This window comes from Bubalus bubalis, chromosome 10 (assembly GCF_019923935.1).
Source record: "Bubalus bubalis isolate 160015118507 breed Murrah chromosome 10, NDDB_SH_1, whole genome shotgun sequence".
Classification (NCBI taxonomy): domain Eukaryota; kingdom Metazoa; phylum Chordata; class Mammalia; order Artiodactyla; family Bovidae; genus Bubalus; species Bubalus bubalis.
The window spans coordinates 60,551,926-60,574,892 of record NC_059166.1 but is presented as its reverse complement, the minus strand read 5'-3'; the positions used below and the strand labels follow the sequence as shown (position 1 = coordinate 60,574,892).

Here is a 22,967-nt window from a genome sequence, read left to right as displayed (position 1 = left end):
GACAGGGAGGCCTGGCATGCTGCAGTCCGTGGGGTCGCAGAGTCAGTCACGACTGAGCGGCTGAACTGAACTGAACTGAAGAAAGAAAATGCTGTATACAAAACCACTAGCAGTGGTTTTACTATTAGAATTATTATCGGTAAACATTTTAGTGCCAATATGATTTTAGTTCACATATCTCTTTGTTGTAAATTAAGCTTGAATGTATTTTTAATTGCTTTGAGTTGTAATAATGATACTGTTTTAAAGAGGTAGATGAAATGGGATGAAAATTTGACCTGAGAGCTAGTAGACCTCTTTCCCAGACATTCTTAGAGTTCAGGTGAGGTGCTATAACAGGGTTGTCATTGTGGCCTGAAGCGTCCATCGTGTTCAGGTGGAGGTGCAGGAAGGATGGGTGAATGGGAATGTAGTTTCCTTTTATTAATGTTTATAGCTTCTTTCTTAGAAACTGGATTTTAAAGTATCCACTCTGTACCAAATTTGTAAATTAAATAATTTTTATTCAGAGTCTTCTGGGATTTTCTGTTTTAATTGGAAAAGCTTATTAATGTTAGATATATTTCTGTTTATTTCTGCATTTTGATTTGTTGGCTCTGTATAAATCTTTCAGCCAATTCTATGTGTCATAATCATTGAGAATTATATCTTATATTACAGAGAATATTAGCAAGGAACTTTCCTAGAAACAAAGCAACTTTTCAATTCTTGTTGTTTCTGTTATATTCATTTGAACTGTTACTTTTCCTTTAGATTATCCAATATAAAACATACACACTAAATTGCATTCATATTTTGTGACTTTTTACAAGAGGTGATCACGCAGATGTGTGGTAGTTGATCTGAGTAGACCCTAAACTTTTCCCAGCAGTCTGTTTATGTTCCCATAGTCAACTGTGTCTGTCCTCTGCTAGGACTCCTCTGAGCCCTCACCTCACTTCCTACTTCACAAAGAAAATAGAAACCACGTGACAGAACCTCCTTAGCTTTCTGCCACCAACTCTATAAAGCATATCTGCACAGAGAGGTGAAAGTGTATCTGCACAGATTCACTTTTTCTCTCCTGTTTTAATGGAAGAGGTACCCTTTCTTCTCGGGCAAGGCCCAGCTTTCCATCTGTGTTCTGGATCCCATCTTCTGCCTTCTCTATTTATTTTACTTTCAACTTTTTGTGTCTATTGACAACAACTTTGCAGCATTTGTATTGTCTCAGATCCTTCCTATCCTGTAACAAACCTCTTTGACCCCATCTTTCTTTCAACCACTTGCTTTTCTTTCACAGCCAGACTTATCAAAAGGATTGCCGGTACTCATTGTTTCCTTCCCACCTCCCACTACTTACTTTGCTATAATCATATTTTCACATTGCTTCAACAAAACTGTTCTTGTCAAAGTCCCTAATGACATCTTTTTAAAAATTTTTATTTTTTTATTTTTTAACCAGACCTAGAGTCTGCTTTTGAACTTTGATTTGCTTGATCTCTCAGCCTTATTTGATATTTTTGGCTGTTTCCTCAGTTTTATTACACTGTCCTCTCACTCTGCAGTGCCTCATCCCTGGTTTTGCTCCTGTGCTCCCCTTTGCTTTGCCTTTTTTCTTTCTTTTTTTTTTTGGGGGTCCACTTCTCTGTTGTTTGTTTTTTTTTGGGGTGGGGGGTGCTTCCCTGATAGCTCAGTTGGTAAAGAATTCACCTGCAATGCAGGAGACCTCAGTTCAATTACTGGGTTGGAAAGAATTGCTAGAGAAGGGATAGGCTATCCATTCCAGTATTCTTGGGTTTCCTTTGTGTCTCAGCTGGTAAAGAACCTGCCTGGAATGCCAGAGACCTAGGTTCAATCCCTGGGTTGGGAAGATCCCCTGGAGAAAGGAAAGGCTACCCACTGCAGTATTCTGGCCTAGAGAATTCCATGGACTGTATAGTCCATGGGGTTGCAAAGAGTCAGACATGACTGAGCAACTTTCACTTTCTCTATTTTTTCCCCCACTAGAACTCTCACTCCATTTTTATGTCTTTGTTGAGCATTTTTATCTTAACAGCTGCCCGGGCTTTTTCTCCTGAGCTCCAGATCTGTATGTCTTTCTGCTGATAACCTCACTTAGATGTCTCGAAGGAACTCAAACTGAGTGTGTTTGAAGCTGGACTCATCATCTTTACTCCAGAAAACCTGGTTATCTGCCATCTTCTATTCTTGTCTTATCATCCAGCTAATTAATGACTCCTACAGCAATTAACATGGAACTCATCCTTTGATAGTGCCTTATCCTATATCCCTGACATTCAGTCATAATTGGGTCTGTCTGATTTTACATCTCAGATATTTCGTACTTTTCTTGTACCTTTCATATGCCATGATACAGCCTAGTTCAGACCACCATTTGAAAACTAAGGGGTTTTATAATATTAACTGATTTCCCTGGTTTCTGTCCTGCCCTCTTTCCGTTTTCCAGTCTGCACAGTTAAAGTAATCTTTAAAAACACATATCTAATCTTTTCACCTGCCAGCTTGAAACCTGTAGTGGCTTTTCATTGTCTTTAGGATCCTTAATGTAGTTTACAAGGTTCTTCATGATCTGGTCCCTTGCTTCTTCAGTACTATTCTGTCCTAAACCTCTACAGTCCTGTCATATTCAAATTCTTATAATTCTTCATGTGCCAGTCTTTGTCTTTCTGTATTCATGCCATGCCTTCCTTGCAGTTCCCTCTGCTAGAATGAACAAAAGTATCTCCCACCCCTACTCACACCCAGACATCCAAATCTACCCATGTTTGGTTCGTTCCTGTTTCCCTTTTGACTCTTGCCTTAAAATTTACTTCCTGTAAAGGCCTTCCTTGAGCTATCGTGTAAATTTCTTTGCTGTTTGCTCCTATAACATCCTTTACTTCTTTACATTCATCATATTTGTTATTTTGCTTTTACTGTCTTCTTCTTAAGCCTGTAAGCTTCATGAGAGGAAGAACTCTTTCTGTCTCATTCACTGCTCTGTCCTCATCACCTAGTGTGATGCCTCACACATTGAAATGGAACAGAATTCTAGTGTATTTTAAAATTTATTTTAATTGGAGGCTAATTACTTTATTGTAGTGGTTTTTTGCCATACATTGACATAAATCAGCCATGGGTGTACGTGTGTCCCCCATCCTGAACCCTCCTCCCACCTCCCTCCCCATCCCATCCTTCAGCGTTGTCCCAGTGCACCGGCTTTGAGTGCCCTGTTTCATGCATCGAGCTTGGACTGGTTATCTGTTTCACATATGGTAATATACATGTTTTAATGCTATTCTCTTAAATCATGCCACCCTTGCCTTCTCCTACAGAGTCCAAAAGTCTGTTCTTTATATCTGTGTCTCTTTTGCTGTCTTGCATATAGGGTCATCGTTACCATCTTTCTAAATTCCATATCTATGTGTCAGTATACTGTATTGGTGTTTTTCTTTCTGAGTTACTTCACTCTGTATAATAGGCTCCAGTTTCATCCACCTCATTAGAACTGATTCAAATGCATTCTTTTTAATAGCTGAGTACTATTCCATTGTGTATATGTACCACAGCTTTCTTATCCATTCGTCTGCCGATGGACTTCTAGGTTGTTCCATGTCCTAGCTATTGTAAACAGTGCTCTAATGAACACTGGGGTACCTGTGTCTCTTTCAGTTCTGGTTTCCTCAGTGTATATGCCCAATGTTGGGATTGCTGGGTCATATGACAGTTCTATTTCCAGGTTTTTTAAGGAATCTCCACACTGTTCTCCATAGTGGCTGTATTAGTTTGCATTCCCACCAACAGTGGGATTTATGCCTAAAGAAAGAGGGTTCCCTTTTCTCCACACCCTCTTCCGCACTTATTATTTGTAGGCTTTTTGATAGCAGCCATTCTGACCAGCATGAGATGGTACCTCATTGTGGTTTTGATTTGCATTTCTCTGATAATGAGTGATGTTGAGCATCTTTTCATGTGTTTGTTAGCCATCTGTATGTCTTCTTCGGAGAAACGTCTGTTCTTTGGCCCATTTTTTGATTGGGTCGTTTATTTTTCTGATATTGAGCTGCTTGTATATTTTTGAGATTAATTCTTTGTCAGTTGCTTTATTTGCTATTATTTTCTCTCATTCTGAAGGCTCTCTTTTCACCTTGCTTATTATTTCCTTCATTGTGCAAGAGCTTTTAAGTTTAATTAGGTCCCATTTGTTTATTTTTGCTTTTATTTCCATTACTCTGGGAGGTGGGTCATAGAGGATCCTGCTGTGATTTATATCAGAAAGTGTTTTACCTATGTTTTCCTCTAGGAGTTTTATAGTTTCTGGTCTTATATTTAGATCTTTAATCCATTTTGAGTTTATTTTTGTGTGTGGTGTTAGAAAATGTTCTAGTTTCATTCTTTTACAGGTGGTTGACCAGTTTTCCCAGCACCACTTGTTACGGAGATTGTCTTTTCTCCATTGTATATTCTTGCCTCCTTTGTCAAAGATAAGGTGTCCATAGGTGTGTGGATTTATCTCTGGGCTTTCTATTTTGTTCCATTGGTCTATATTTCTGTCTTTGTGCCAGTACCATGTTGTCTTGATGACTGTAGCTTTGTAGTAAGTCTGAAGTCAGGCAGGTGGATTCCTCCAGTTCCATTCTTCTTTCTCAAGATTGCCTTGGTTATTTGAGGTTTTTTTGTATTTCCATACAAATTTTGAAATTATTTGTTCTAGTTCTGTGAAAAATACCATTGGTAGCTTGATAGGGATTGTATTGAATTTATAGATTCCTTTGGGTAGTATACTCATTTTCACTATATTGATTCTTCCCATCCATGAACATGGTATATTTCTCCATCTATTTGTGTCATCTTTGATTTCTTTCATGAGTGTTTTATAGTTTTCTATATATAGGTCTTTTGTTTCTTTTGGTAGATTTATTCCTAAGTATTTTATTCTTTTCATCACAATGGTGAATGAAATTGTTTCATTAATTTCTCTGTTTTCTCATTGTTAGTATATAGGAATGCAAGGAATTTCTGTGTATTAATTTTATATCCTGCAACTTTACTATATTCATTGATTAGCTCTAGTAATTCTGTGGTGGTGTCTTTAGGGCACCTATGTAGAGGATCATGTCATCTGCAAACAGTGAGAGTTTTACGTCTTCTTTTCCAATCTGGATTCCTTTTCTTTCTTTTTCTTTTCTAATTGCTGTGGCTAAAACTTCCAAAACTATGTTGAATAGTAGTGATGAGAGTGGGCACCTTTGTCTTGTTCCTGACTTTAGGGGAAATGCTTTTAGTTTTTCACGATTGAGGATGTTTGCTGTGGGTTTATCATATATGGCTTTTATTATGCCGAGGTATGATCCTTCTAAGCCTTCTTTCTGGAAGGTTTTTATCATAAATGGATGTTGAATTTTGTCAAAGGCTTTCTCTGCGTCTATTGAGATAAAACATAAGGTTTTTATCTTTCAATTTGTTAATGTGGTGTATCACATTGATTGATTTGCGAATATTGAAGAATCCTTGCATCCCTGGGATAAAGCCCACTTGGTCATGATGTATGATCTTTTTAATATGTTGTTGGATTCTGTTTACTAGAGGATTCCAGTGTATTTTAATTCTATGTTTGTTTGTTAAGTGAATCTCTAATTTTATAACTGAAAATTCTTGGACAAAATAGGATTTGGTGTAAACAATATTACAGGCACTTTTTCGCTGAAACATAAGTAATCTGTTGTTTTTGTTTAGTTGCTAAGTTATGTCCAACTCTTGTGACCCTGGGCCCTGTAGCCCACTGGGCTCCTCTGTCCATGGGATTTCCCAGGCAAGAATACTGGAGTAGATTGCCATTCCCTTCTCCAGGGAATCTTCCCAATACAGGGATCAAGCCGGCATCTCCTGTGTTGCAGGTGGATTCTTTATTGCTGAGCCACCACGGAAGTCAAGTAATCTATACAACTCTGTAAAACATGTATTCCTTATTGGCTATACAGAGGGAAAAAAAATGTATCACGTGTGTCATACTGAGTGACATGAGGAATAAGAGAATGAGAGTCCATATAGTGGAGAGTATCCCTGGAGGGGTTAATCCTTTTCGTATTAAAAGAACTTGAACCTTGAAAACGTTAATTGAAGTGAAATAAGCCAGACACAAAAGGACAATTATTTTATGATTCCATTTAGATGTAATTGCTGCTGCTGCTGCTGCTAAGTCACTTCAGTTGTGTCCGACTCTTTGTGACCCCGTAGACAGCAGCCCACCAGGCTCCCCCATCCCTGGGATTCTCCAGGCAAGAACACTGGAGTGGGCTGCCATTTTGTTCTCCAATGCATGAAAGTGAAAAGTGAAAGTGAAGTTGCCCAGTCATGTCCTACTCCTAGCGACCCCATGGACTGCAGCCTACCAGGCTCCTCCGTCCAAGGGATTTTCCAGGCAAGAGTACTGGAGTGGGGTGCCATTACCTTCTAGAAGCATCTGATTCAGAGCTGGAAAGTTAAAAAATGATTATGGGGAACACATGTAAACCTGTGGCGGATTCATTTTGATATTTGGCAAATCTAATACAGTTATGTAAAGTTTAAAAATAAAATAAAATTAAAAAAAAAAAAATGATTATGGAAGGCTGGGAGGAAGAAGGGAAAGTGATAGTCACTCAGAAGTGTCTCATGGATTGTACCCCACCAGGCTCCTCTGTCCATGAAGTTCTCCAGGCAAAAATGCTGGAGTGGGTTGCTATGCCCTTTTCCAGGGATCTTCCCAACCCAGAGATCGAACCTGGGTCTCCTGCACTGCAGGCAGATTCTTTACCATCTGAGCCATTAGGGAGGAAGAAGAGAATGAGGTAATTATTGTTTAATAGGTACAGAATTTGATGGAAAGTTCTGGAGATGGATAGTCATGGGTGTCACATGGGTGACACAGCAGTGTCAATGTATTTAATGTCACTGAACTGTTTGCTTAAAATGGTTAACATGGTAAATTTTATACTAGGTATATTTTAACACAGTTTTAAAAAATGAGCTTGAAGTAAACCAATGAGATATACCAAAGAAAATTCTTGTGTGATACAATCCTAATGTAGAAGGCAGGGTTATGCTTTTGTTGTTATTTTCTTTCCATTTTACCTATTTGAATATTTACTGGATAAACTGTATCTGTACCTATTCTAGTTTTTTCTTAGTGCTACTATATTTATATTAGTTATAGATTACTCCCACGGGCCAATGTAGAACAGAAGATTCCAGCTACATTTTAGTGTGAGTGTGGATTCTGTCTTATGAATGAGCATTCTTTTAAAATTTATCACTTTTGACCTTTTGTCACTCTTTTAACCTTTGGCATCTCTGATTCTTTATCAAATATTTATTATACGCCTCTTATAAAGCAGGCACTATTTTGGCCATTGGGAATGTTAGCTGTGAACAAAACAGATGAAAACCCTTGTCTTAATGGAGCTTAAATTCTAATGTTACTAATTCCTTATTGGAAAGAAATTTTTGTATCATGAAAATCATGTGTGAATTTTTCAGCAACTCGAGTTGAACCTTGCGGAGAAGGCAGTGGCACCCCACTCCAGTACTCTTGCCTGGAAAATCCCAAGGACGGAGGAGCCTGGTGGGCTGCAGTCCATGGGGTCGCTAAGAGTCGGACACGACTGAGCAACTTCACTTTCACTTTTCACTTTCATGCATTGGAGAAGGAAATGGCAACCCACTCCAGTGTTCTTGCCTGGAGAATCCCAGGGACAGGGGAGCCTGGTGCGCTGCCGTCTACAGGATCACACAGAGTCAGACACGACTGAAGTGACTTAGCAGCAGCAGTTGAACCTTGTACATGTAGTATAGGTCTTTCCAAAATCAAGAGCTGATACCCACACTCATTTTTTCCTGATTTATCTTCCTTCTTAGGATCTCCGTAGGTGAATATCATTCTCTACAGAGTAGATAACTATGTAATGCCCAACAAACTGGTTAAAGTCCTAGACTTAATAATACAGAACTGTTGTACGAATAGATTATATTTATTTATTTTTTAAAAATGGCTAATTTACCATGATATTTTAATTTCTTAGAGACTGTCCATGTTATATCTGTACTTGATTCTGTCATTTGTGACACTAATGAATTTTTCTTTGTGATTTCTTTAATAGAATATGGTTTTGACAAGTTACTAATATTAAAGCTGTATGTAAAATAGAAGTGATAATAATACTTCCTGTAAAACAACTAGTGCTTTTCCTTATACTTAGTAACTTTTAGTTTCCTTTTTCTTTTCTTCTCTAATCACATTTTAGTTGTTTCATTATATAATAAAAGAAGAGCTTCTGGGACTTCCCTGGCGGTCCAGGGGTTAAGACTCCATTTTTCCACACCAAGGCGTGGGTTTGATCCCTCCCTGGTCAGGTAGCTAAGATTGCACTTGCTGTGTGGCATGACCAAAAAATTTAAAAATCTTTTAAAAAGTGGAACTTATGTTCTGTTCAATTCACACTACTATCCTACAGCTTATTCCTAATATGAGCACCTTTTTTCCATACTGGAACATTCCAGCTACCACTCACATCCTTTACCTTGTAGCCCCTAGGACCACTGTAATGTTCTCTTACCTAACTGGAGCCTGTCACCTCTATCTTCATTGATTAAGTATCGATCCCTGAACTAGAATATTTCTCTTTGTATATAGTCCCCAGCCCAGTACATAATTCTATTTGATTCACTGATCAAAAAAACATAACTTTGAATAAGCAACATGAAAAGTGATACAGAGTTCCATTCACAGAAGCAGCTGAAAGAGAGTAACAAACCATTTTACCACCAAAAGAAAACAGAACCTTAGGAAAGCAAGAAATGGCTAGAGCTTCTCCTACAAAGGAGAATACATGAATTTTTGCCAAGTTCCTCCTTTAATCTACTTGTAGGTTCTTTAAATAAATCATTGCTCTCTTATGTTTTCTTTCTGGGCTCCTTTCCTGGGGGGAATAATACTGATGGCCTTCATACTTCCAGTCCTTACTATACCATCCTCAGTGTTCCTTTCCAGACTTTTCTCTCTGCAAAGCTCAAGTAGGTCCAGCCTCCATAAGGACAGATTAGTGTTGACTGACACTAGCAGGACCCCAGTTCATCAGTATTATATTCTAAGCTTGTGCTTTATTGCATTTAAAGATGTGAATGTGTAGCTCAAAAGTTAGTCATCTAACATGTCTTACCTCCTTCAGATTTCTTCATTAGTTATCACCAAAATTTGTTCTAATTTCCAGGCCTCCCCTACTTTTCCATTCCTTCTTTCTCATCTCATGTAGTATTTCCTTAATAGATCTCCTGTCTAGAATCTTATTGCAGTCTTTTATATACAATGGTTAGAATAACCCTCAAGTACTGTTTCTCTTTGGGGTTTCCCTGCTGGCTCAGATGGTTAAGAATCTGCCTGCATGTGGGCAATGTGAATTTGATCCCTGGGTCAGGAAAATCCCCTGGAGAAGGGAATGGCTACCCACTCCAGTATTCTTGCCTGAAGAATTCTATGGACAGAGAAGCCTGGTGGGCTACAGTCCATGGGGTTGCAGAGTCAGACATGACTAAGCAGCTGACACTTTCACTTTTTTCACTATTTCTCATCATATCATTTTATTTGTGGTATCATAGTGGGCTTCATTGTTTATCAAATGAAATCTTCTAGCTGACCTTTAAAGGCCTTTCTGTTGCTGCCATGAAGTAGTTTTGTAAGTACTTTTTAAGAGTTTTTTCTTTTTAACCTCCACTTTATTTTAGCCTTGTAGATGAGGATAGATTATGTCCTTGCCTTGGTGTTCTTCACACAACTGAGTCAGTACACAGTAGATTATCAAAATATGATGGATTAACTGAGAACTCTTGATTGATAAGTCAAAGTGTACATTACACTGAGGTGATTATCTTCCCAGAGTGGAATTAACTCAGGTGAATCATATTAAATAATTTTCAAGTTAAATTTTATAGAACTAATAAGTATGCTAAATAGTATGGCTTCTGATTGCGTTGTATTTTTATTTGGAAAAAAACTTTTACAGAAGGATTACACATAGACTTGTTTATTCTAGGCATTTACCCTATAAGCTATACATCAAAAAAGAAATTTTAAGTCATCTTAACCTTTAGCCTTTGATTTTCTATAAAAAACAGTTTGCTTTGTTATAATATTCAAAATAATGCAAAAAAACATGGCTGTTTTTCAGAATATTCAAAATGTAGTTTAAAAGCCTATTAGTGTATTTCTTTTTAAAAAAATAGTAAATAAATATGGTTTTATAAATTTTCATTTCAGTTGCTTTTGCCAAGAGTAAGTTATTTGACGTTGGTAACTGACAAAGTGAAAAAGCACTTTCAGAAGGTTATGAGACAAGAGGACATTAGTGAGATATGGTTTGAATATGAAGGCACACCACTGAAATGGTGAGTGAATTTTTCTGCATTATTAAGCATTGAGTATATGATAGCTTTAAGAAGATATAGTGCCTTGAAGCAGTTTTTTATGAGTTGTGTGCAAGAAATCACTAGTCTAGCTCTATAATACAGTGGATTTTAAATCAATGCTAAAATATTTTATTGGAAATATTTCTGCCTTCTATTTGGATGCCTGGGACAGATTTATATATTTTCATCAATAGATTTTTTTATATGACATGGTAATAGTATATTTGGTTATTTTTTTAACATATATTTAAAATATGAATAAGTCACTCTGTGATACTATTCAGTTTTGTTTCTGTCTCTAAAATCTTTATAAACAGATATTTATATACACATGATACCTGGAGGGGCATCTTTCAAACTGATTGCCACATACAGTTGACCACTGTGCTATGTTGCTTAGCTTTGGTCTAGTAGTTACAGTATATTGATTTCCTTTTTATGTGAAAAATAATTTTGATGATATATCAGAGTACTATTTTTTTCAGAAACATTTAAAATAAATATCCTTTTTCAGAAACATACTGAAAATAAATCCCAAATCTGGGCTTATCTATCTACAGATGATGTAATTTTGTGCTTCCTCTGTTACCGGGAGCTTTGGTCATTGTACTTCCAAAAATATTTAAGGAAATTGAAGAAGTTACAGGAAGAAGAATAAAATGACCCAAGATATGCTGAGATATAGGTGTTGAAATGGTTCCATATAGGTGTAGTTAAATGAAAAAGGTACAGACTGAGTCAAGCTTTAAGTGAAATACGAAGAATATAAATAGTTTAATAATGGATTTGCTGTCTGAATCTGGGAATAGTAAAAAATGAAGAGTTTTAAAAGAGGCTTAAAGCAAATAAAAGAAAGCTAGTAGATATGTAATAAGTACAACTGTCTTGAATCCAAGGATCATTTAGAAATAAGGAGTGAACTTTTGGAACTCACCTTGTGCTGATTAATTCCCAAGAGTAGTTAGATTTATCTTAATGATTCAGAAACATACAAGGTAATATCTTGTATTCAGTCATGGGTCATGTCACTAACCTTTTTTTTTTTGGTATAATGTTCATTTTTTAATCAAAACAGAATACGGATCTTCATAATCACATTATCAGACTCATGACTCTTGAATAATTCTAGACCTCAGGCAGCATAGATAAGTCAATGTTTTCTGTTTTCTTTTTATTTCTCAGAAGAATTGGAGGTTTTGGAATGGGAAGGTGGCTTAAAAGAAGTATAAGAGCAGCAAGGATCAGGAGAGTAGAGGGAAAGGAAGGAGGGGGAAAGATTGTGGGTGAGTAGCAATAGGATATATCTATGTTCTTGACAGTTCTATCTATATTATAGTTGGATATTGAAATTGTATTGCTTAATGTGCATTAGTTGTCAATTTGGAGAAGGAAATGGCAACCCACTCCAGTATTCTTGCCTGGGAAATCCCATGGCCAGAGGAGCCTGGCAGGCTACAGTTACCGATTACCATAAGAAGAACTGATGTGACTGACAGTGGGCTTTTTAGTTTTATCATTGTAAAGCATGGTTTCTCAACAAGGGCTGTATTAACGTTTGAAGCCAGGTAATTCTTTGTTGTGGAAGGGCTACTGTGTATGTTGCAGTATTTTTAGCAGCAGCCCTGGCCCCTACCTTCTGTTGCCAGTATTGATAATAAAAATGTTGCAGGGCATGGGATGCAAAACCACCTCCAATTGAGAAACTTTGGAAGAGATGAGAAACTTCAACTCAGCTTTTATAGTAAATGGTTATTACGTCTTCATCTTTGAGCTGCTATTTTAATTCATCTTGTGTGGTGATTATTTTTGTATTTGATGTGATTTGTCTTTTGTAGGTTTGTATTCTATATATGATATCAGTAAATGACATTTGGTCCCATTTCTCCCTGTTACGTTGTCTTCAAGATATGTGTTCCTACTTTATCATTATTTATCCTTTCTGAAAATCTTTTATTAAAGAGCAAAGTTATTTTTCCTTTTAGAGAGCTTATGTGAATGCAGTTGTGTTCACATTGTCTTCATTTTAGTTTTGGGGGTGTTAACTTTTTATGTATGATATCAGTTTCATAGCTATGTCTTGTGCACTCATTTAATGGCTATTTAAAAATTTTTTTTATAGTTTTATTTATTTGTTTTGGCTGTGCTGCGTCTTCATTGCTATGTGGGCTTTTCTGTCATTGTAAGAGCTGGGGCTACTCTCTCATTGCTGTGTACAGTCTTATTGCTGTGGCCTTTTTTCGTTGCTGAGCACTGTCTGTAGGGCACGTGGGCTTCAGTAATTGCAACACATGGGCTCAGTAGTTGCAGCTTCTGGGTTCAAGAGCACAGGCTCAATAGTTGTGCCTTATGGGCTTAGTTGCCCCGCAGCATGTAGGATCTTTCCAGATCAGGGATCACATCCATGTCTCCTACATTGGCAGCTGGATTCTTTACCACTGAGCCACCAGGGAAGCCCTTTAACTGCTTTTGATACGTTTCCTTTAGTATTGTTAGGTACTCTGTGTATTTGAGAAATGAATAATTTACTGAGGCATGAATGTAATCCAAAGCCTCTGGACTAAGTTCTGACCTTTTCTCTTTTTGCTCCGAACCATAGCAGTTTTCTCCTATGTGATAAGAGTTATTTTCCTGGAAATAGGCTGTCAATATCTACCTAGCGTTTAAGCAATGGGCTTCATAGGATAGGATAATCATTGTACAGAAGCTGCTCCCACTGAAGGTTTATAAGACTTGGACTTTTGAGACCATAATGATGACTAAAGAGTAGAGGAGGACTTCCCTGGTGGCTCAGTGGTGGAGAGTCGGCCTGCCAGTGCAGGAGACACAGGTTCAGTCCCTGATCTGGGAAGATACCACATGGTGCAGAGCAGCTAAGCCTGTGCTCTACAACTATTGATCCTGTGATCTAGCACCTGGGAGCCTCAACTGCTCCCAGCCTGCACATCCTAGACCGTATGCTCTGCAATGAGAGAAGCTACCGCAATGAAAATCCCGAGTACTGCAATGAAGAGTAGCCCTCTCTTGTCACAACTAGAGAAAAGCCCATGCAGCAATGAAGACCCACGACAGCCAAAAATAAATAAATAAAATTATTAAAATTTATCAAAAAAAGACTAGAGGAACATTTATTTGAGGAGGAGGATGATATCTGCCTTATGCTTAATTCTTTGGAGTTTTAAGTAAATTCAAATTCTAAACGAATACCAGTTTAGACAATTCCTAAAAGAAGGAAGAAAGTATAAATTGATATTCTTTCTCTCTATAATAACCCTCTCTCCTATTTATATTAATTATTTTGCAGATATTTAATCATCTGTGTGAGGTGCTTGAGCAGGTGCTTTGTAGCTTAAGCAGTGGCTCAGAAGAGGTGCTAAGTAAATGTTTGTTGAATGAATAAATGAATCTAAATAAGTTTTTTATTGATAAAACTGAGACTCAAATAAATAAAATAACTTACTCAAATGAGCAAGTAGGACCATATATTGAGGCTCTCAGTTCAGGGATCTTTTTGCTATATGTGGTGATAATTCTGTTAGTTGTTGTTTTCTCTGATTCTGTATGTTCTAATTACATTTTAAATTGTCCATATTAGAATAGAAAAATATTTAAGAACAGTGGTATGCATATACTGAATACTTAATATATTGTCCATTTGTAAAGAGGTGCCAAGGAGGCTTTATCTGTTTAGTGCTTTATCCTCTACATTCTTTATGTCTTTAATGTTTAAAAATTATATGGGAAATGAAAAAAGCTGATCTTAAATTAAGGATCACTTTCTTAAGAGTATTTGAGTTTATTAGTCAGCAGAGGGTGCTCTAACATTACACTTTAAGAGAGAGTTTCTTACAAGAGTCAGACACAGGTTCTTGTTACCGTAACTCGTGTTCAAATTTGTTACTTTTATATTAGGCTTATTTTAAGAGAAAAGATCTTGGTTCTTTAAAGAATACTTTGTTAGTATATCCTAATGCTCGTTAGATCTTAGGCCTCTAGGTACAAAATTTAGAAAAAGTTCTCTGTCAACTGTAAAACATGTCTCTACTGGGATATTAATGTTTTGTATAAACTGACTTATTTTCAAGACTGACTGTTGGAAATAAGTTGTTGAAACTACCTTTTGAATTTAAAGAAAAGCAACAAATACTGATGTAGATCTGAGGTTGTAGACATACTATATCCATTGACTCAGAATTTAATACTGTATCTATGTGATTTCAAAAGTGAATTTTAACAAAATAACTTTTACAGCTTAATTGTAAATACTGTCCAGGCCCTTCTCTTAAATCTAGTCATTTTTCTAAGGTGGTGAATTTTTAGAATTTTATAAATTATTCTGTAAACTAGATTTTTGAAATGTGGCTTACTTATTAGCATTTTACACATGTAATATCCCTTTAGTTGGTTATTTCTTTTCTTTTTCATGCAAAAGAATAGACTTAGAAAGCTGAGACACACAGTGCTAGCCTGTAATTGTGTTTGTACCACAGAGAAAGGCAAAATAGATTGTATTCATTAAATTACTTTGGTTTGCATTTGAGTTAAACCTTTTTTTATTTATTAAAATGTAATCCTGTTTTCAGTGAATCACTAATGTAGCAAATTTATGAATAGAATGCATTTATTTAAATGAAATGGAGTGGGACAATAGTTCTCTAGAATGTAGGGAACATTCCTTTCAATGCTAGTCTTAAAATACTGGTTTGCTATCTAATTCAGATGTTTAGACTAGAATGAGCACCCTTGGCTGACCTCAAAGAATACCTGTTACTGCTATACCATGTACAATATGTTCATGTGTTTTACCAGTAATAAAAGGGTAAAGAAGCAACAACTTATGCAGAAAAATTGTTAATTCATTTTGAGGATTGAATTTAGAAAAGGCTAGAGCAATTTAAGGAAGAAAAAAAAGAATAAAATGTGAAAGTAGGTGTAACACTATTCTGGTGCAGTCAGTTTTTACTGCACAGTAGATTGAACCTCTCCTGGTTGTGTCTTCTGGGTATATTCAGGTTCAAGTCCTCACTATTTCCTTTTCTATTAAATTTAGGTTAAACTGGCAGGAGTAGCAATGTAACAGCCAAAAGGCTACATTACAATTTACTCATAGTTATGGCTTATGTGGTTTCTGTATTATAGGTTAGGAGCCTGGAAAATCCCATGGACGGAGGAGCCTGGTAGGCTGCAGTCCATGGGGTCGCTAGGAGTCGGACACGACTGAGCGACTTCACTTTCACGCATTGGAGAAGGAAATGGCAACCCACTCCAGTGTTCTTGCCTGGAGAATCCCGGGGATGAGGGAGCCTGGTGGGCTGCCGTCTATGGGGTCGCACCGAGTCAGACACGACTGAAGCGACTTAGCAGCAGCAACAAAACTATATAGACTATCCATTTAGAAGAATTGTGCAAATTACTACTTTTGAAATTTTTGACATAAATCAGATTATAGTGTAAGACTAAGCCAGTACTTTAACTGTTACCCAGTTCTGTTTTTTAGATTTTCTTGCATATTAATAGATTCACCAGAAATAAGGAATCTTGGAACCAGTTAATTCAGGTGGTGTATTTGTTTGGAGTTAGTATACTTGCATCAAAATCATTCTGACATAAACAACTGCATTGATGATCCACATATGATCTGTATACTTTGACAATATATATAAGTAAATAGTTATTTTACTCCTGTATTTTTCTGGCTTAGTTTTATTTTTAATGTTTGTTACAGGTTAACTATTAGATATTATTTTATTTAGAATGCTTTTTGGTAATATTTTACATGTTTTAAATTTTAATATATTTTAAAAGTATCATACTTAAATTTCCATCCTAATCCTTAGTATATCAGGAAAAATCATCATCATTTACTGAGACCAGTAAACTTTAAAATGTATGTGTGTGTATATATGTATATTTAAGTCACTTTATAAATAATATAGAGAAGAATAAAGGAATGGTGTATAATAACTTTATTAGAAATTTTACTAAGCATTTAAATACAGAAATTCAAATTTTTGCTCCATGTTTTCGCTGGTTTTGAATCTATATATATCAAAAATGGGCAGTATCCTCAATGCAAATAACTGCTCATTAGTTATCAAACATTCAAATAGACCTCTGTGAGGTTCTAGCTTATCATTACTTCTGGCTCATTGTGCACTTAACAGCAGTGCTTTGCAAAATTATTAAAGCCTTATATCATGATTATATTGTAAAATAATTTCTTTTTTATATGAGTAAACATTCAGTCCAGTTCTTTTTAATTTCTACATCATCTAATTCCTTCCAGTCATCTTTGTTTACAAATCTGCCTTTAACATTTGCCCACTTTCTGTCAGGGCAGGAGGAGAAGGGGACGACAGAGGATGAGATGGTTGGATGGCATCACCAACTCAATGGATATGGGTTTGGGTGGACTCCGGGAGTTGGTGATGGACAGGGAGGCCTGGCGTGCTGCAGTTCATGGGGTCACAAAGAGTTGGACTGAGCGACTGAACTGAACTGAACTGAACTGTCAAGAAAATTGCAGTGTACATATAGCATTAAAGATAAGAATACTGACACTCTTGCTTTTTCAAAAATGAAATAGTTTAGGTTCTACTCATAAAATACTATATGAAGAAATACTTTCTTTGATTATGTGGATAAGAATGCCATATGTCCTTAGAAATACACTGTTCATTCATTAGTTCTTGAGTTTTATAAAATTCATTGAAAGGATATCATCTAAAGACTCATAGTCTGAGATTTTACTTAAATGATCATTTTACCAATGTCATTAAAATCTAAAGTACTGGTTTGTGTCTCTTTGCAAAACTCTTCTGATTTATCTAATTGTGAAGTCTTTCTCTGTCAATATAGGTGGAAAATAAAACATTTTGAATTTTCACCTGTGTTAATGAGAGCTGAAAGCAGACTCCAAAGATGAGGTCTGCATCCTTATTTTATACTTTGTTGAAATACGATATAATGTTTTAGGTGACAAAGTAAGAAAATGGAAGAAGGATAATTATTATATCTTTCTTCTAGGTATAACATTATTCTTCCATTCTTACTAATCTTATCAATCTTTTTTTCCAGTTAGGAATAATTGATAATGATGAAATAATTCCTGGAATGAAGTAGCAAAATTTTTCAAGATGGAGGAAAAAAATAAGATCATCAAGATGTCACAGTATATCTTAGATTTATAAAAAGGTCCAGTGAATTCATATGGCAATTGCTAATCTTATTCCTTTTTTTTTTAAGTGAGTTTTCATTGTGATTTTTGGAAGACTTTTAAGAAAGAAAGTTATAAAATATTAATCTTAAAATAGTTATAACTGCACAGAAAAGAAGTTCACAATCTAATATTGGGCCCATTGGATTTTTATTGGTATAACAAGGGTTAACTATTCTGTGGATCTTGATTTATGCATTCAGTAGCTCTCATCTACCCTGTTTGAGATTCTGTGCACTTACAGGTTTGTTTTTTTTAATATTGAGGGTAAAAAATAATTGATCATTGAATCTTAATACATATAACTTGTATTCTGACTCAAATACTTATTTTTAAAATTATACTTGATTTTTATATGGTATTATAGGTTGTTTTAAAATAATATTTGATTTAACCTAAGAATTTGTGTATGTGTACAACACTGAATTGTTAGTCATTTTATGGGCTTATTGGTGAATCTACCCAATAGGTTAACTATGTGGATGTGTGCATGCTCACCCGCTTCAGTCATGTCCAACTCTTTGTGACCTCATGGACCGTAGCCCGCCAGGCTCCTCTGTCCATCGGATTTTCCTGGCAAGAATACTGGAGTGGGTTGCCATGCTCTCCTCCAAGGGATCTTACCGACCTAGGGATCAAATCATCCCTTGTGTCTACCGTGTTGCAGGTGGATCCTTTACAGTTGAGCCACTGGGGAGGCCCATATAGTTGGGAAGACAGTATGCTCTTTTAGTTTAAGTACCCACATTCATTTTTAATCTGATTGCAGATACCTCAGAGGGACGTGAAGACTTAAAAAAGGTCTATTTTGTGAAAATGTATGGCGTTACATAGAGCTTGTACAATTTTAAGAGGTCAGAGAGAAGGACAAGAAATGTTTAGGATCTATAACTTGTTTATAGTGCAGTATTTTTTAAATTACTGTTTTTATTTCAGTTTTTAACTGAGGCTGGATTTTTTCCTGATTTCAGAATTTACTAAAGAAAGTATGCTGTAATTTAGTTAATCCAAAATAATATTCATTTCTAGTTTTGAAAGATTTGTGTTAGTTACTGGCATTCAGTTAAAAGTTTGAGGGTTTTATAAAGAGATATAACACATACATGACTAAAACTACTCACTGTTTTATTTTACAAGCAAGGCATTCATCCTGAATGCATTTTAAATAAAAATATGATCTCTAATGACTGATGATTTTTCCACAATTACATTATGTAGATTATAATTTTGTTTGTATAGTAGGCAAACATAAATACTGTTAGTTAATATTTGAATTTTGGTCAGGTAATATATTTGGGTCACTCATTTTGAAATAAACTGATGTATTTTCAAAGTTTTCCACTCTTAAACCTAGGAGTAATTCACTAATATATTATGGAGGAAAGAATAAGACTGTGCATAAAACCAAGCAGTCCTCTATTGGCCTTTGCTGGGGGGATTATTTAATTTTGATAATTAAGTTACTTTAGATTCTTTAAAAGGGTGTAAAAAATAAGGTTTGTTCTTTGAAGTCTGCAAGATCTGTATTGTAAATAATTTGCTTCCCTGTGAGTAATGATTATATTAGGAAATGTTCTCTTATTTAGAAGTCGCTAATTTTTTTTTTTTTAAACTTTAGATTTAGGTTATAAAAGAATATTCAGTGACTTTAGAAAATATTGACATATTGGTACATAAAATAAAACAGGTTATAACAGTTTGTAAAGGATAAGCCTAATCTATATTTAGAATTATTTGCATAAAGAGAAGATTAGAAATTTATATGCTGTAATGTTAATAGTAATAAGTACAAAATAAGTGATTTCATGCCCCTTTAGGTACTCTTCTCAGTTCTTAAAATTGTAAAATTTAAGTTGTTTTAAAAAAAAGCTCATCATCCAAAATGAATACTAATACGATAATTAAGTGTTGCAATACTGTGACATAACAGTGCTCATGCCTGATAAAACGTTTCTTAGTACAGTTTCAATATATTGAAAATTCCCTGGGGAATGAAATGGCTAGTGGGGAATAAAACCCTGATGCCTGAAAACTTGCCATACTAGCCCAAGCAAGTAACTGTAAAATATCACCTTCCTGTGATTTGTGGTTAAAGTCCCCTAATACTTGATGTTAAAATGTACTTGAAATTTATTTTGCATTTGTAGTTTAACTTTAAATATTTATTTTTTCTTATAATGTACTCTTTAATTTTTAGGCATTATCCAATTGGTTTGCTATTTGATCTTCTTGCATCAAGTTCAGCTCTTCCTTGGAACATCACAGTACATTTTAAGGTATAGTCTATATAGCATATTCCATTTGTCTCTTAATAAATTAATAAACTTAATAAATAGCCTTAGAGTAGAATTTTAAGTTGTTATGCTTTCCCATGATACTTTTATTTGCTAAACTACCATTTGTGTTTATGTGTAAGATGTCCTTCAATTTCTTTTTTACTTTTGGCACAACCATTTAAACATTTAATGTATGAGTGCCTGTTCTTTATTGGAGCTAGACACTCCATGTTTGAAATTAAATATTTTGGAATTATTTTCATTAAAAAAATCTCAAATAGGGACAGCAAAATCCAGAGTGCATGTAGGCATGAGAATGGGGAAGGAGGCAACCTAACAATGAGTAACTCTAAGGCTGTTTTGATGGAATGAAGAGAAGAGTTAGGAGACAGAAAGCCAAAGACTTGATATAAGTCTGTTTTGAGAAATATTAGTTCCTGTGGTTTTTCAAGATTCCAGGCTAGTTTTATTGTAACCTAATTTTGTCTCAGTATTTTATAAAAATCTCATCTCTCTTTCTGTCTAACCACCCTGATTCTCCATGCCCCACCACATAAGCAGTTCACAAGTACTGCTGAAGGACTGGACCCCTTCTCAAATGTGAGATATAGTGGGAGCGAAACATGTTAAGAGTTTGAAAAGTCATTTAGAAGTCTGATTTGCTTTGCATTAGGGACACTTGCCTGGCAAATCCCATGGACGGAGGGGCCTGGTGGGCTGCAGTACATGGGGTCGCCAGGAATTGGACATGACTGAGTGACTTCACTTTATTTTTTCACTTTCATGCATTGGAGAAGGAAATGGCAACCCACTCCAGTGTTCTTGCCTGGAGAATCCCAGGAACAGGGGAGCCTGGTGGGCTGCCGTCTATGGGGTCGCACAGAGTCGGACACGACTGAAGTGACTTAGCAGGGACACTTACTCAAAGTGAGTGCCCAGAGGCTTTCCATATCTTTCTAAGTTGCTTTCCTTCCCATTTTTCTAAAATTGAATTTGTGGTTCGTTGACATTTATTTCCCTAATATTTGGACTAAAATGCTTTAAATAGCACCATGTTCCCACAGACGTTAGTTACTATGAAACCATACAGAAGGAGGACATGGTTCTGGTATGCATGAGTTTCAGTTACTATGAAAAGCCAAGTCTGCCTGTATGTATAATAATTCATGTTCAGGATAGTATGAACATAAAACTGCTTCAAGCATAATAAGTGTAGAGGTTCCATGTTGCCTAGCAGATCTTTCCCATTATGTTGCAAAGTAATTCTGGTAGTTAGATTATGTGTGTGTGTGTGTGTGTGTGTGTGTGTGTGTGTGTCATACACTAAAAAACTTTGAAATCTAGGTTAAGATACATCATATCTACCTGTTTATTTATTCATTCAACAAATACTCAGTCTACTGTGGACCAGCCAAGCAGTGTTCTAGGAGCCTGAGATATATGAGTGAAAGACACAAAAGACACTCACACACATTTTATGGTACCTAGCTGGCATTGGATTCTAGGCCGTCTGTAATTATTGAATGAATTAGTTGATGGATTGTAATAATGATAGGAAAGGCATAGAATCTTTATGATTGGTTTACCATCATGTCAGATTTTAAGAGATTTTATATAGGGTAATGTGAAAACATTTGGAGAACATTTACCCTTAACTTAGTAAACAAATATATTCCAAATAAGCAGTGCATGATGTTGTAAAATTATGCATGTGTAAAAGATTCATTCAAAGTACATGATTAGCATCAGTAATTTTAATGTAACAGAGGTCGAATGTTTATTGATGTGGTTTCAGATACCATGTTAATGTTATAGTAAATTGTATACTAAAAACTACTGGGTTCTAGTCTTCAAAATGGTCAATTTAAAATGAGTTGTATATGAATTATATCTCAGTTTTTGGTTTTTTTTTTTTTGTAAAAAGATACAATGGTTAGTAATTTTCCAAATTTGGAGGAGAAAACACAAGTCTATGTATCAGAGAAGCTCAGCAAATCTAAAGCAAATAACTATATAGAAAAATACACCTAGGCACATTATAATCTTTGAAAGCCAGTTATAAACAGAAAATCTTGAAAGCAGCCACCAAAAAATGACACATAAAAGAGAACAGTAGGTAAACGATGGCTGACTTTTCATCAAATAGTGGAGAATGAAGGAAAATGGAATGATACGTTAAACCACTGAAAGAAGCTATGGGCAAGAATGAAGAGCATTGGAAATGGTAAATAAATTATAAATAGAAAAGATGACCTTTTCTTTAAAAGAGAAATGACAGTTTAAGGTGATAATAGTATATTTTGGGCTTCACTGGTGGTTCAGCAGTAAAGAAACTGCCTGCAGTGCAGGAGATGTGGGTTCAGTCCCTGGGTCAGGAAGACCCCCTGGGGAAGGAAATGGCAACTCACTCTAGTATTCTTGCCTGGGAAATCCCATGGACAGAGGAGCCTGGCGGGCTACAGTCAATGGGGTCGCAAAGAGCCAGACAGGACTTGGTGACTAAACCACCACCGCCAATATAATTTTAAGGAAGGGTTAATAATATGTGTAAGTAAAATAGGTGACCACATTTGTCTAAAGGATGAGTCTGCAAAATCCTCTCTTATTTACTTGTGGGTCCCAAATAAAAAGAAATGCAAGAGGCAAAATGATCATCTAGGAAATCTTTACAAATAGCTGAGGAAGGCAGAAAAGTGAAAAGCAAGGGAGAAAGGGAAGGATATACTGAACTGAATGCAGAGTTCCAGAGAATTGCAGGGAGAGATAAGAAGGCTTTCTTAAATGAACAATGCAAAGAATTAGAGGAAAGCAGTAGAATGGGAAAGACTAGAGATCTCTTCAAGAAAGTTGGAAAGATCAAGGGAACATTTCATGCAAGGATGGGCATGATAAAGGACAGAAACAGTAAGGACCTAATAGAAGCAGAAGATATTAGGAAGTAGTAGCAAGAATACACAGATGAACTATACAAAAAAGGTCTTAATGACCCAGATAACCATGATGGTGTGGTCACTCACCTAGAGCCAGACATCCTGGAGTGTAAAGTCAAGTGGGCC

The 22,967-nt window shown here is 35.9% G+C and overlaps 1 protein-coding gene across 8 annotated transcripts in view; it reads left to right on the top strand.

The window, feature by feature from the left end:
- Positions 1 to 22,967, top strand: part of ATG5 (autophagy related 5) — a 142,144-nt gene that overhangs the window by 10,000 nt on the left and 109,177 nt on the right. For all 8 annotated transcript variants that reach the window (XM_025294664.2, XM_025294660.3, XM_045161962.1 and 5 more), the window contains 2 exons: positions 10,274 to 10,401; positions 19,833 to 19,911. In XM_025294664.2, coding sequence (XP_025150449.1) covers positions 10,274 to 10,401; positions 19,833 to 19,911 — 207 coding nt within the window. The remainder of the gene's footprint in view (positions 1 to 10,273; positions 10,402 to 19,832; positions 19,912 to 22,967) is intronic.